Consider the following 14,972-nt stretch of genomic DNA (forward strand, 5'->3'; position numbering starts at 1 on the left):
ATGACTGATCAGTCACTGCCCTTAATAAAAAGGAGAAGTTTCCTGGTACTCACAGTACTTGAAATGCTGCTGTATATGGCTTCAGTAGTCCCTTAAGGTAAAGCTTGGACTGAGACACAACCCCATCGCACTCTTGTCTTATAACAAGATGCAATATGCAACTTTTGAAACGTTTTAAGATAATACCCCACATGCCACTTGTTCCTGACTGTTAGCATTTGATTATAGATGTTATAATCCTGCCAGTACAATGAAATTCGTGAATATGGTAACTTTATACAAAGGATAATGCCAAAGAATACCCCCCAAAAAACATGAAAATTGTACTGTCTTTAGCTGTTAATATGTACTCATATTTGTACTGGCATCTTAAGCTAGATTTCTACAGCAGAAAACAGCTCATCATTGTTTTATGGCTTTTAGGAATTGCTTTTCACCTCGGAATGTGTTTGGGGTGGGGGAATATGAAACATGGCTGCCTCCTCTACTCGAGTGTAGGGAATTTCACATGTTTCTGCCCACGTCCAGGATGGCCAGCTGATTGAGTGCCGCTGCTGCTATGGGGAGTTCCCATTCGAGGAGCTGACGCAGTGTGCTGACGCTCACTTATTCTGCAAAGAGTGTCTCATCAGATACGCCCAAGAGGCAGTCTTTGGATCTGGAAAGGTAAGAATGGTGCAGTGTGTGCATACAGCATCTGTGGAGACCGCATTTATAGACAAGTGTAAATGCCTCATGGAAATGCCTTTTCTGGGGTGAGGTGGAACTCTGCTAAGACATGCTGATGCGTGTGATTCCTCTGCAGCCTCTGATTTGTGTGATTATGTTAGTCCTAAGCACACTAGATTTCTTTTCAGGGAATGGTTTAATTCTTCATGCTCTCGTGCCTGGCTCATAGGAGCACCAACTTCTCCTCTTCCTGTTCACAAATAAAATGAAGGATAAACACCCAAAGAGAGTCCTGCAGCCTGTATTGAATATATGAGGCTGCAAATTAGTATTTTTTTAACAAAAATTTTAAAAGATTTTATACAGTTGTATTAAAATGAATAATATTTTATGCAAAATTATATTTCTCCGTGCAAAGTCAATTTCTCTTTACACCAACATAACACAACATAGAATTCAGAGTTTTGTCTTAACGAACACTCGAAAACCACAATTGCTTTTCATAAGTGCCCCACCAATAATCAAACCACTTGACATCAGTTATTCTAAAATCAGTTGTAGTTTAATCAGGGGCTGAGTAGCAGTTACTGAGAGAGTGGATGTGATTAGCAGAATATAGGCATACTTAAAGATATTGCAAGTTGGGTTCCAGGGCGCTGCAGTATAATATATATCACAATAAAATGAGTCACACGACTGTTTAATTTCCCGGTGCACTTCAGAAGAGTCGTGTATACACTGTGCTGTCCTCTCTGGAGTGTGCAGTAGCATTGTGTCAGTCCCTGCCCCTCCTCCCACTCACCTCTGCCGTGTGAGAGGTTTGGACCTCCACCTTTTCCAGGAACTAGAGAGAGAGTCAGCTTGCTTATCTTGAGTACCTTCTTTTCAGACCTGAGCTGTAACTTTCCTCTCTTAATCTGCTAAGCCATTTACCCATCCTCATCTACTTCCCATCTTGATATATTCTGGTTTAGGCTCGTAGAGGTCCTCAGGTGGAATTAAAGATGGACTTTGTGTTTTTATTTCATGGTTTTCTTATTTTGAGAGTGCTTTCTCAAAGAGGGGACCTTTACCGTCTCGGAGTCTGGTTCTGAACCACTGTTTATTTTCTTTCCATTGCAAGATGCATTTAACCACTGAAATTTGTGTGTGTGCTTCTAAAAACTTGGGTTAAATTTTTTTCCCCTGCTTCTCCTGGCGGTGTCATTCTAGTCAGAGCTCAGCTGTATGGAGGGCAGCTGCACATGCTCATTCCCAGCCAGTGAACTGGAGAAGGTGCTTCCCCAGACCATCCTGTATAAATACTATGAGCGAAAAGCAGAGGAAGAAGTTGCAGCAGCCTACGCTGATGAGCTTGTCAGGTGAGTTCTGAGAGTCAGAGAATGTCATCTGTCAACTCGTTCCCCATTAGGAAGACTTACACTGCCCTGGGCCCTTTTATTTTGACAGTGAAATTCTGTGGCAGAGTCCTAGCTGCAGGTTTTCTGGCATTTCTTGCTTTGAAATAAGAGGATAATTTTATTAATGGAAAAATCTGCAATTCAGATTTTTACCTCCATTCCATGGCACCTCTTAATCATCTGGCTTCTAGCTGTAGTCCTTGTGCATTGAGCCAAAAGAGGTGACATGTGTAGAGTTCTCAGAAGGGTATGTTTACTGAGTGGTTTGCACTGAGGCGGGACTCAGAATGGCACCTGCTTTCCTGGTGAGAGCCAGCACAGAGAGCCTCCGTCTGTGTTTTAATGAAAAGTAAGGAGTAAAGGGAGGTGTGACTCTCCAGCTGAATACTCCATCTTAGAATGAACAGTCAGACTTCAGTGTTCTGAATAACCTCCTTCTGCTGCTCTGATTCTAGGTGCCCCTCCTGCAGCTTTCCTGCTCTCCTGGACAGTGACGTGAAGAGGTTCAGTTGTCCCAATCCTCGCTGTCGAAAGGTAGGGTGGCAAATGCCTTTTCTAGACTCACATTTGAATTTGGTATTATAGACCGCCTTAGTGGCACAGTCCCTGCTGGTCCTCTGCATGCTGACCCCTGAGGAGGATCGGAGTGCTCTCCTTTGCATGAAAGCAGATTAATTTGGTACCTTGTGAGGTGGTTGACTTTGTCTCAGAGGTGGGGGCCACCTACAGAATTTAATCACATAGCTCTGGATCCCTGGTTTATGCCATCTTCCTCAAGGGCAGATACTGTAGTGTAGAACGTAAAGGATTTTGTGTTTCCACTGTGCTAGTATTTTTCTTGCTTGCTCTCTCACCATCCTGTTGTGCTCAAACGCTTCTTTTCACATGTGCATTCACACAGTCTGCCACCTTCGAAGTCCACATGGTATTTCTTTGATTAACAGAACTGGGCACCATGGTGGCATCTCTGTCACATTTGGTAGATGACTTCCTCAGCTGTTCTCATATGGACTGGTCGTGTAGGGTGAGACCAAAGCTGTCCAATCACCTTGCTGCTGAAAGTCTTTCTTCTTTGACTCCTACTTCGTGAGCTGAGAGTGTCTTGAAATTTGTCAACCGTTTATATAAGCCACTTAAAAGTTTTTAAGGAATATTGTATTGGCATCTACCTAGGCAAGTATATTTTCAGCCATTTTTCTGAAATAGAATGAGGAGAGTTGAATGTTAAAATCTCCCCCACCCTCTGCCCTTTTGGAAAGTGAAGAAATGAAAGTGGATATTGGAAAAGGAAGAAGAAGCTAGACTGACAGACTAATTACCCATTTTGTTTTCAACATTAATATTTCTGTGTAAAATCTGGATATTTTCTTACAGTTGATGTATCCATTTAGTAATTTGTTCCCATCCCAGGCTGTAGTCTCTGGCATCTTGGAACTAAGAAAGCAGAGTGGTTGACTGTCCTGCGTGGTCCCCGTGTGTCCACCACTAGAACACTTGGGAAGGCGGGGCCTGAGCTAGGGCACAGAGAGCAAGGAGGCGGCAGCCGCAGGAAGGGCAGGGTGGGAGTGACGTGAAAGTGAAGGTGTGGAATGTTCTGGGTCCAGGAGGCAGTCCCCTCCTGGAGGCGACTGGTACTGCGAGTGTGACAAGATGGGCTCAGGCTCATGAGCTGGGAGGGGCCAGGGCCATGCATGCAGGCCTTCGGCACCATCCTGAGGTGGGGGCTGGGGCTGAAACAGCAGAAGTTGGTCTGGCTGTTGAGTGATCTAGGTGAGAGCTGCACATCGCTGTCACCTGCTCACCTCGGGAGTCTCCATGAATTGCTAAGCTTGAGCTAGAAATTACATTTCCTGGTATGATGCTAGATTAGACTCTGCCAGTGAAAGTGCTTGTGTACGATTTGGAAGGCCAAAGACAGTTACAGGAAGGTGTCAGGGTACGTGGGAGTCTGAAACAGTGCCCCGTGAGTATCTGAGATCATCCAACCTGGGATGTCAGCAGAAGCCTCCTTCAGGCTGGCTCTTAAGACCCTAGGCAGAAAAAACGAGTATTTTGCTTCCTCTCTGTGGGAGGAACGTACACCCCCTGCTGAACTTGGAGAGTTTCTGTGGGCCAATGCAGTGTGAGTGTGGATGAGAGGTCACTTGCAGGAAGCATGGTAAAACATGCGCTTAGAAGTGATGTCAGCAAGGGGATGGAATAGGTAGCCCCAAACTCTCCTCCTCCCCAGAAACACTTGATTTAGCAATACATGGACCAGACCCTTGTGAGAAATCTTGAAACCAGTTACATGGCTCCTGTACTCCAGACAGCGCAGTCAGCTGGTAGGGAAATTAATGGAACTCACCCCCAGAGTCCTTCCCCTAGCACATGCAGCACACATGGAGGAAACGCCCAACTCCTCACATCCCCTTGGGGAGGTGACGAGCAGACTGGGACATACATCTGATACTCAGACTTCTCAGAGAACTTCCCCAAGGGGCTGGCTTGTACCTTTCCTGAGTCTAAGCACGGCCAGGAGGGAGCACCAGGTTTCAGATCACCGAGGACAAAGGCAGTGGTTTGGGCTAGCAAACGTTCGCTCACCTTTGCCACTTTCCTTGGCTTAGTGTAGAGAGAGCAGGAGAAAACCCCAGTTCCCAGCCTCTGCTTGGAGAGGGGAAGAGTTGGAACGTGCATCCAGTGTTCCAGTTTTTTGGGTTACTGCCCAGGGGACTGGTTTCTGTCTGACTTGATTCAGCCCTGACAGGGCCCTGCATACTCTAGATGCCTGGAGGCCTCTGGGAACAAAAGAGAGCTGAGAGGCTTGCTGCTGTTCCCAAAGCTCGTAGTGTCGCAGACAGAGGCCGTTACATCTCTGTGGCTTTTGCCTCGAGGGGAAACGAAAAGTGGGACATACATATCCAACGTTCCAGGTTTTGGGGAGTGGAGAGCTCTTTACAGGGCTCGTTTCTCTCTTGCCCAACTCAGAGCACTAATGAGACCCACCATACTCTGGATGCCCAAGGGCTGCTTGCTCAGTTGCTTCAGTCATGTCTGACTCTTTGTGACCCCGTGGACCATAGCCCTCCAGGCTCCTCTGTCCATGGGGTTCTACAGGCAAGAATGCTGGAGAGGGTTGCCATGCCCTCTTCCAGGGGATGTTCCTGACCTAGGGATTGAACCCTAACCCTAACCCTCATTGCATATAGATTGTTCACCCACCGCGCCACCTGGGAAGCTCACATAAAGGCTGCTAAGAAGAAAAAGCTGGGCGTCTCACAGCAGCTCCAGAGAACCTGCAGTACTGCAGACAGACACCAGAGGGAGCAAGAGATGGCAGACTCCCCAAAACAGAAAACCTCTCTAAACTGGAAATGTACACGCATAAGTCTAGAGAAGGGGCATCCAGAGAAGGTTGAGAGTCTTCCATAATCTATTGCCTGATAGATTGGTGAAGGTTTTTCCCCATGAAAGGCCAGTCTAGGACAACCCTGGCAGTCCAGTGATTAGGAATCTGCAGGCCAGTGCAGGAGACACAAGTTACCTGAACTTCAGTCGCACAAAATGCGGAAGTTTTAGAGATGTGCCACACAGCAGTGTCCGTGTAGTTAACGTACTGAACTGTATGCTTAAAATGTGTTGATGAGGTAGTTGTCCAGTCACTTAGTTGTGGCTTCCTTTTTGCAATCCCAAGGACTGCAGCACACCAGGCTTCCCTGTCCTTCACCGTCTCCTGGAGTTTGCTCAAACTCATATTCATTGAGTTAGTGATACCATCCAACCATCTCATCCTCTGTCGTCCCCTGCTCCTGCCTTCAGTCTTTCAATCTGCCCTTAATAAGGTAGAATCCATGTTATGTTGTTGTTACCCCAATTTCAAAAGGAGAGAGAGCATATCTTTCACTGTCTTTTCCTTCTGCCAAGATAGACATGTAGAAATAAGTTTGTTTTGAGCTATTGAATTTTGAGTTTGTTCCAGCAGCAAACCTAGCACATTCTGACTGGTACAGATCATGAGAACCAGAGCTAACAGTGGGAGTGGAGAAGAGGAGAGACGGTAGGGAGATAGGATTAGAAAGAGGTGGTTTGACTGTGGGGGTGGGGAGAAACCTGGATGACTCATTTTTCTGGTTTGAACCTCTGAGTGGATGATGAACTATTCACACAGAATTGGAAATAGATTAGAAAAAGGTTCCAGGAGAGGTGATCAACTCTGTTTTGGACGTGTTGAGTTTTGAGAGTGGAAGTATTCAGTAAGTGTCCTTTTCCCAGGGCCTGGCACACATCAGGTGCTCAGTATTTATTTGGAACGTGACTACGGTCAGGAGCACAGGGGAGATCTAGGCTGTAGGAGGGTTTTGGAGTCAGGAATAAGAAACATTGAAAGGAGGGAGTCCTGGGGAAAAACAGAATGGAATGTGGAAACTCGAGGGGGCTGGAGTGAGGCCCTGTAGGAGTTAGGTCACCGGAGGCAATTCATGGGTGAGTTTAGGGAAAGTATGACCTTAAGAGTCTTGCTATCTAAGTTGAAAATAATCTCTCCAGTGGTTCACAACTCTTGACGTCCCTCAGTGGTGCTCTACAGTGAAGAGGCTGCATCACACAGTCTGTCCACTGCAGTGTGCTCCAGGACTCGACCCTCACCTGAGCACAGGCGCATTCATGTTCTAGACTCGCGTCTGGCCCAGTGTGAAAGATGAAGGGAAAGCTCTCTCAAGGGACAGTGACAGCCAGTTAGCAGTTGATACTTACCAAGAACTTGCCACCTGTCCTTTGAAAAGAAGGGAGAACTTAAAAGTGAATTGTTACTGTGTGAGTGTGCGTGCTCAGTCGCGTTCCACTCTTCGTGACCCCGTGGCGTGCAGCCCTCCAGGCCCCTCTGTCCATGGATTTCCCAGGCAAGAATACTGCAGTGGGGTGCCATTTCCTCCTCCAGGAGCCATGGAGAGATTGGCCACAAGGTGGCACTAACACTCCACGAGGAAAGGTTTTCTCTTGGGCATTTCAAAAGTGTGTGTGTCAGCGAAACAGTCTTGGGAGAACTTACAGAATTCTTTTAGGTTTAGTACCAAAGCGGACCACTCTCTGCTCATTCAGAATTTAATATCAGAGATGTCATTGTTGTTAGGGCAGATGCTGTTACCTTTTTCACTTGTACCTGTTCTCCTGATGACGTACTTTCTCTTCAGCTAGATGGCTGAACCAGCCATTGGTCCTTGAGGATTCCTCCTCTTTAATAAATGAGCCACAAGCCAGTTTGGCCCTTTTGAGACTAAGGGCATCTGCTCCCCTATTGCATTGTCACTGCCAGTAATCTGAACTCCAGTTAAATTTCCAGGAGCTTGTCACTCTGAGATGAGGCATTTATATGAATGCATTATCTGGAGGAGGGCTTGAATGCCTGGAATCATTCCCCTGAGATCCTGAAAGAATAAGACACTGTATCTTTGATGAAATGTGGAGAGAGTCTTTGTTTCATTGATGTGATGGAATGCCATTGTCAAGGCCCTCAGCGTCCTGTGTATTCTCAGATAAAGAATTCATCAGTTTGTTTTTAACATGCTGCTTTTAGGAGTGGATTGGATGTGTTTGAGTTGGGACTGTGGGATATTAAATTAAGAGATTTGAAAGTGATGCTTCTGGAATATTTTTTAGGGTCAGAAATTTCCCTGTGGGGCCTCTTTCTACCGGTCTAGAATCATGACTTTGCTCTCTAAACTCAGAGGTGTAAGTAGAGCTTTCTGGAAAGGTAGGTTTAGGAATACTTATGAAGCTGGTGCTATTGAGGAGATGGCTGGTGGTGGGACTTTAATCAGAATAACCATTGAGACCCCTTTGCTTGATGTCTTTTAGTGGAGCCCAAGAATGTAAACGTGATTGTGTAAGCTCTCATCTTTTCCCAGTGTCACTTACCCTTGTTTTTATGTAGCTTTCTCACCTGCCAGCTTCTTCTCTGCTCATCTTTTTTCATGCTTTCCAGGCCCCATCCTGTCCTTGGTAGCATTCAGTGTTAACTGACTCGACAGCAGTAGAATATCACCAAAATTCACATCTGCAGTGAACCAGTTTGTTGCTAAAAAACAGACATCTGCAGCCGCCTGCAGTAGCTCAGTGGCTGCGTGGAGAGAATGTAAATGAACCCGGACCAGCTGTCAGTGCCAGGGCAGTTCCAGCTGTGACAGTGGACGGTTGGCACTTACTGGCCACACTGTAATTTGAGGCCCAGCCAGTCAGCTGACCCCTGTGCTGAGCACAGGCCTTTACATTTATCTAGATGTGAATGAAGCCTGATCCTCTTGTTCAGGAGGATTCTCAGGGAGGACCTTTATTCAGGGAGTAATGTTGAGAAGAACCAAATGTCTGGATAACAAAAGGATTTTTAAATCACGAGATGAGGGCTCATCTCCTGGCGTGGAAGTCCACGCTGCATGATGCAAGTGCACAGGAGTGAGGTGGGGTGGGAACTCCTCCTCAGCGTTCAGCTGCCCCTGCTTCTCCCGAGGTGTCACTTCCTTCAGACCCCGGGGGCTCCGGCTGAACCACTTAAGAGCTCAGGCTGCAGCGGTGTGCAGGTGTGACAGGAAGGGTGCTTTGTGAGGCCCTGGTCTCCCATTGGTCCCAGAGGCATCCAAGGCAGTGTCCATCGAGGGAAAGTGGTGGTGCTGAGAACCCGAAGTGGGGCCTCCCTGCCGCCACACACAGCCCAGAGTGGATCCCAAAGGCCATCCCTGTGAGCCATCCCCCGCTGAGCGCTGAGCAGAGCTGGCATTAAAACAGCGAGGTTTCAGGATTTAACTCTCTTTGTCTTAATATTTTTGTCAGCTTCCAGTTTTTAAAATTCCCCATAGTGAATAGCATAGTGAGTCTGTTCATCATAGTGTCTCAAATCCACACACTTCTTTACTTGACATCTTAGCACATTAAACACTGTGTTTGAGAAGCCACATCTTCCAGTTAGGGATGTGTGTTTGTGTGTTTCCAGGAAGAATAAAGGCAAATATTGCTTACCTCTTCCTACTCTGCCTTCCCTAATAAAACTTGAATAAATACCATCTCTGCTGTTGTTTGCAGTAGTTATTTTAAAAGGAGATAGATATATACCCAAAATAGGGAAAGGTAAAAATATGCTTGCATTACACTGAAATGCCAATATGAATAAAACATTTATTTTTGCTTCCCCTCAACTGTACAGAAATAGTTTTTATTCTTATACAGTCATACCTCATTTTATTACACTTCACAGATACTGCAGTTTTTTATTTTTATTTTTTTTTACAAATGGAAGGCTTCTGTCAGCCCTGCATTGAGCAAGTCTGTTGCTGTTTTTCCAACAGCATTTGCTCACTTTGTGTCTCTGTGGCATATTTTAATAATTCTTGCCTTATTTCAGACTTTTATTATTATATTTGTTATGGTGATCTGTGGTCAGTGATCTTTGATATTACTATCACACAAGGATTATGACCCGCTGAAGGCTCAGGTGATGGTTAAACATTCTTTGGCAATAAAGTATTTTTTAATTAAGTCTGTATGTAACTTTTTTAGATACAATGCCATTGTACACGTAATAGTACATTGTATAGTGTCAGCATAACTTTTACATCCACTGAGAAAACGTTCACGAGACTCCCTTTGCTGCGTATTTGCTTCTGCGGCGGGCTGGGACAGCACCCGTGAGGTGTCCAAAGTTACAGGCCTGGTGAGCGGGCACCAGCAGCGCTGCCGTCTCAGCTTTCTCAGCGGGGGCTGGCACAGCCCCTCGGATCTCTCCCCTCGACACTCGGAAGTCAGCTGCTGACTTTCCAACAGGTGGTGACATGCATTTCAGAGCCAAGGTGGTCCAGACACTGAGCTCTCATGGTAGACTTCGGGGCCTGAACAGCAGCCTGGGCCTTGGGTATTTGCTGACCTTCCTTGCACCCAGGAAATGGGCATTGCTCTGTCCTGCCCTCGGAGAACATTCAGCGCTTCTTAATGAAGCCATTTTAAATGGTTAAGATGTTGGCCACCTTCTAGGGGACAGATCACAGAACTTCCTGTTCAGTTCAGGATGAAGAGCCTTTCCTTTCTCCTGTGTCAGCATTGTGTGGGATGAGTACTTTTTTTGCTGAGCTGTATTGGTAAATTCTCTGTTTTGAGAGTTCTTTTTGAAACAGTTGCATGAGAAGTGTTCTTCCACGCCCTGCTCCAGGGCCAGTCCTTTGCTGGGTGCCCTAGCCTTTGTTCATGAGGCAGCTAAGCAGACAGTCTGGAGGAGTGGTTAACACGAGGCTTTTGCTCTTAAACCTCTCTTGGTTAATCCGGGCTCTTCCTCTTTTCGGCATCATGACCTAGGTAGATATGTCATCTCCCTGAGCCACATTTCCTTTATCTGTAAAATGAGAACAGTTGCACCTGTTTGATGGAGCTTTTGTAAATGGCTGTCAGTTGTATCTCTATATAAATCTGTACCTGGGGCCTGGTGGGGGTGGGGGGGGTTGGTTTGCATTAAACGACACAATGTAACTGAGGTGCTTGCCCCGCTGGCCGTCACTTGTCTCAGTAAAGCAGCCGCTGCCCTTCAGGGAAGGCGGAGACTGATGCCGAGTGTGTGCAGGTGACGGGCAGACTCAGGTGAGCAAAGGAACTCCTAGACAGGAGGCGCTTCCTCCCCCAGGTTTGTAGAACCTGCTACCGCAGAATCACAAAGTTCTCCTAATGGGGACAGTTGTAAAGTCCCGTCAGAGGGCCAAAAGAGGACTCCTCACTTACCTCCGATAGCATCACTGACTCCATGGACATGAATTTGAGCAAACTCTGGGAGATAGTGGAGGACAGAGAAGCCTGGTGGGCTGCAGGCCATGGGGTCGCTAAGAGTCAGACACGATGTAGCGACTGAACACCACCACTTAATTTTTCAAATCATGTACTCATAAAATTTCATTTCTTACTAGCATGCCACAGTGGAGAGGGGATAGGTTTTTGAAGCTAAATTTTTTGCTGACCAGTCTGTTCTGTCAAATGACTGCTGTCGCTTGAGCCCACAGCATTGAGGTTGAGAGGAGAGCCCCGTTCCGCCCTGGGGAGAGCTGTGCCTTGAAGCAGGCTGCTCGTGGGTTTGCCCTCTGTGTCTCAGCCGCTCCACTGCCGGGTCCCCTCCCTTCAGGTTTCTTGTTGATTTTTTGTTTATCCCTGTTCAGAAGGATTGGCCTCCCAGGGAACGATATTCAAAGAGTTGAGTGTGGGAAAGGCCTGGAGACAAAACAGATAGTACGTTTTGCTGGAGAACTCAGTTAGTCGCAGAGGGAAGATTTTTAACAATCGTGGTTCGCCTCCATGGCCCAGTCGTCGGTCATGGTCTTTGTAGGAGTGCGCTGCCCTTTGTGTCTTGGCCGTCACCCCCACGTGCAATGCGGCCGGCAGGCCTGGAGGTGGGGGCTGCTTGCCTTTCCTCTTACTGTCCTTTAGCAGAAGACACAGCTCCTTGTCTGTCTATGGTTGTTTTGGTCTCTACTAAAATACACTGTGGTACTTAAAAAGATGCTGTGGATTAACAGGTTTGTTTGCGCACTTCATTAAATAGAAACTCTGACCCTTTTTCGTGGATTTTCTGGCCGCCTTTGGCCATTGCTTATCAGACTGCTAACAGCCTCCCTCTGTTCAGGCACCGTTTGGGCATCAGAAGCTCTCAAGTGCCTCTCTTGCTGGAAACCACAGTACTTGTTTAGTGCTTTCAGACATTTTGCTAATATCACTTAATGCATTTTTCTGTGCCTGTGGCCTCATCAAAGGAAAGATGCATTTCAAGTCAGAGCCTTTAGAAATCTCATGTGTTTTTTTTTAAAAAAAGGCCTCCTGTTAAAAATTCTTCAAGAATTGATAATCTACAAAATACCCTTTTATAGAGTCCCTTGCCTCCTTTTTGTCTTTACACTCATTGTGTGTTACTGGCTGTCAGCATCTTAATTTTAGTGATCCTCGTCGTGATGTCCTTGAGAAGGGAGGGGGTTGCATATGTGTTGGAGTGCAGAGCGGTCGTGTCCCCCCTTTGCATTCTCAGCACAGAGCGCTGCAGGGCTTCCAGCCTTCCAGGTGGAAGAGAAATTGTTGCTATGGTAATAACACAAGCAGGAAAACACCCCGTACCCTCCTGGGTGTCTGTGTCAGGGAGAAGGAATGTAGGCAAGGGACGAGGCAGCAGAGAGGGATGTTCAGGCAAAATCAGAATGGAGCCTCTGCTGAAGCTGCCTCTGGGTGGAATTTCTTGTGTTTACTGTTGAATTCAAGGTCATTTTCTGATTGCTCTGTGCTCGCAGAGAATGTAAATGGTCTTTTACTCTTCAGTGTCCTCCCTGACTTTGAGACAAACATACCGAGAATGAGAAGGACCTCTCTTGTCCCCAGAGGCCAGGTGGGATCGACCACGCAGACCCACGTCACCCACTGCCCTTCGTCTCCGGTGTAACAGGCTAAGGAGCCAGCTCTGCCGTCTCTGGAAGCCGCATGGCAGCTGTGTGCTCTGCGTCTGTATTACATGCTAGTGTCCCTTGAGAAGATGGACTGGGAACCACGTTGATAACTCAGAGCAGCGCTAGGAAACCAAGGGCAGTCCGCCGAGGTCAGTGGGAGGAGCCCAGGCGAAAGCTGGTGCACTGCCCTGCTGAGGGTCAGAGCCCGTCCTGCCAGGGCTCCTTGAGGTGACGGCGGACTGTACTGTCCATGGACTTCTCCAGGCCAGGATACTGGAGTGGGTAGCCTTTCCCTTCTCCAGGGGATCTTCCCAACCCAGGGATTGAACCCAGGTCTCCCGCATTGCAGGCGGATTCTTTACCACCTGAGCCACCAGGGAAGCCCCCGAAGCATCAGTGTTGAGACCGCAGAAGTCCTGGTGCCTGCCAGTAGAGCTCCTGCTGGGTTTGAGGGGCTTTCTGCCCCTGGTCCCCTCAAAGTCATGTAGCCAGCAGGTGTCGACATCAGGAATCAAATCTGGGGTTTTCTTACCATTATTTGTGTGTTTTTAGGTGTGCTTTTGGTATGATAGGTTGGTTTTTTTAAGAGTCCTTGTCTTTTAGAGATACAAACTGAAATATTTATAAATGAAGTGATGTATAGTCTGTGATTTGCTTGGAAATTGTACTGGAAGAGGGAGAATGGCAGAGCAGACAGAGTTTAGGGGAGCCAAGATAGGTCACGAGCTAGTAGTTTATAAACACGAGTGATGGATACATGCGGTTCATTATATTATTTATGGTTGTGTGTATTTCTGTTTTTTCATAACAAGGCGATTTGAAAAACAATAGAAATCTAGATGGGTTTGAATTCTGTGTCTGTGCTCTGACCTACTTTGCTTTGCTGCTTTGAGGGTACCTCACTCTTGGAAACGGGTGAGACCCTTCACTGAAGTGTTCTATTTCATGGCGTAGTCACTTCCTTAAGAGATGAGGACAATTCGTGACATAACAGGACAATGTCAGCAGCTGTTTGTGGGAAGATTAAAGGGCTCATCATCCCCGAGGAGTGAGGGTTGCGTGTGTGGGGTTTCTCTGTAGGTGTGAGATTCTTCTGTACACCTGGTGGAACCCTGATGTTTTCCAGCCTCCCTGGGAAAACAGACTTGAGCTGCCTGTCAGGAATCCTGAATCGGTTACTGGGCCATCCCGTAACCAGTGAAATAGGGTCCTGGGGCCTGGTGCAGAGCCCTGCCAGAGGCTCAGGCACAGCCCTCAACAGATTCTCTTCCTCTGGGATGCCTTGCAACCTGCAGTCCACTCTTGAGGCCAGGAGGGAGACCAGATGACCTTTTGAGTGTCCTTCCAGTCCAGAGGCTCTGATTTCTAGAATACTGAGGACTTTCAAACTGGCATTGACATTTGGTTTTCAAAGAGAAGTAGGCTAAGAGAATTTCTCAGACCAGATCCCTGTAGCCCCATAAAAGCACTTTTCAGTTTTATTTCCCATCAGAAGCATGAATATGCAAAGCATTTTAAGTTTCAGAAGCTCCCTATGTCTGATAAGCTGATCCACATTTTAGCCCAAAGAGAGTGAAACAGATCACGGTTTTTTTCCTCTTGTCTTTGACAACAGCTTGTCCTTTTGCCTTTCTCTCCCCTCTTCTGTCACATTTTGCTGCTAAAAACATCTGTTGCTCCCTGTGTTGTTACCACAGCCCTCTGGCCTTTTAATTCTCTCCGAGGCCAGCACCCGCTCTGACCTGACCTTATCTCTGCCAGCTTGGGTCTTTTTTTTCCAGGTGGCACCCTTGTGGGTCCTTCCCTCTCTTTCTCTGGATTCAGTCCTTCTTAAAAACTTTTGTCTGGTCACCATGCAGAAGCCCCCACAGGGTCTTGCCCCTAATCGTCTCTGGCATTTTTTCCCTCTTCTCTTAACACGTTTGTGAGCCACCCCCTCAGCCTAGACTTGTGGCAGGGCAGGTGGGACTCTGCCCTGTGGGGCTCTGGTCAGATCTGGTCATTCAGATACTGACTGAGCGCTGCCAGGCCTGAAGAAACGCAACAGGGGCAGCCACAGCCCTCCTGAGCTCTGAGCAGGGGAGGCCAGCCCCGCGAGGATGGGAGCTGTGACGGCAGCTGCTCCCAGAGTTGGGTGAGCACACCATCAGGAAACGCTTGTGCAGGAGCAGGGTCTCGGCCTGACTGCGGCCTAGTGGGTGGAGCAGGGGACCGGGCCTCTGACGTGAGCGAAGCAACGTGAGTGGCCAGCCAGCAGGCGGTGTGACGGAACAGGAGGACGTGGACTGGGAAGAGATGCAGACCCCAGATTGCGAGGGCTTCGCAGGGCAGAGTGGGGACAGTGGGTCTGGTTCTGGGCACTCCAGGGAGCTGTTGACAGCCCGGATGTTAGTGATCACAGTGCCAGAAGGGTGGACCTTGAGCGCCATGAGGGAGGGAGTGGGAGGTGGGGAGGGCTGAAGTACAGATCGTT

The 14,972-nt window shown here is 47.6% G+C and overlaps 1 protein-coding gene across 9 annotated transcripts in view; it reads left to right on the forward strand.

The window, feature by feature from the left end:
* Window positions 1–14,972, forward strand: part of RNF216 (ring finger protein 216) — a 120,695-nt gene that overhangs the window by 41,398 nt on the left and 64,325 nt on the right. For all 9 annotated transcript variants that reach the window (XM_059881385.1, XM_059881386.1, XM_059881384.1 and 6 more), the window contains 3 exons: window positions 529–666; window positions 1,882–2,030; window positions 2,525–2,603. In XM_059881385.1, the coding sequence (XP_059737368.1) occupies window positions 529–666; window positions 1,882–2,030; window positions 2,525–2,603 (366 nt within the window). The remainder of the gene's footprint in view (window positions 1–528; window positions 667–1,881; window positions 2,031–2,524; window positions 2,604–14,972) is intronic.

This window comes from Bos taurus, chromosome 25 (genome assembly GCF_002263795.3).
Source record: "Bos taurus isolate L1 Dominette 01449 registration number 42190680 breed Hereford chromosome 25, ARS-UCD2.0, whole genome shotgun sequence".
Lineage (NCBI taxonomy): Eukaryota > Metazoa > Chordata > Mammalia > Artiodactyla > Bovidae > Bos > Bos taurus.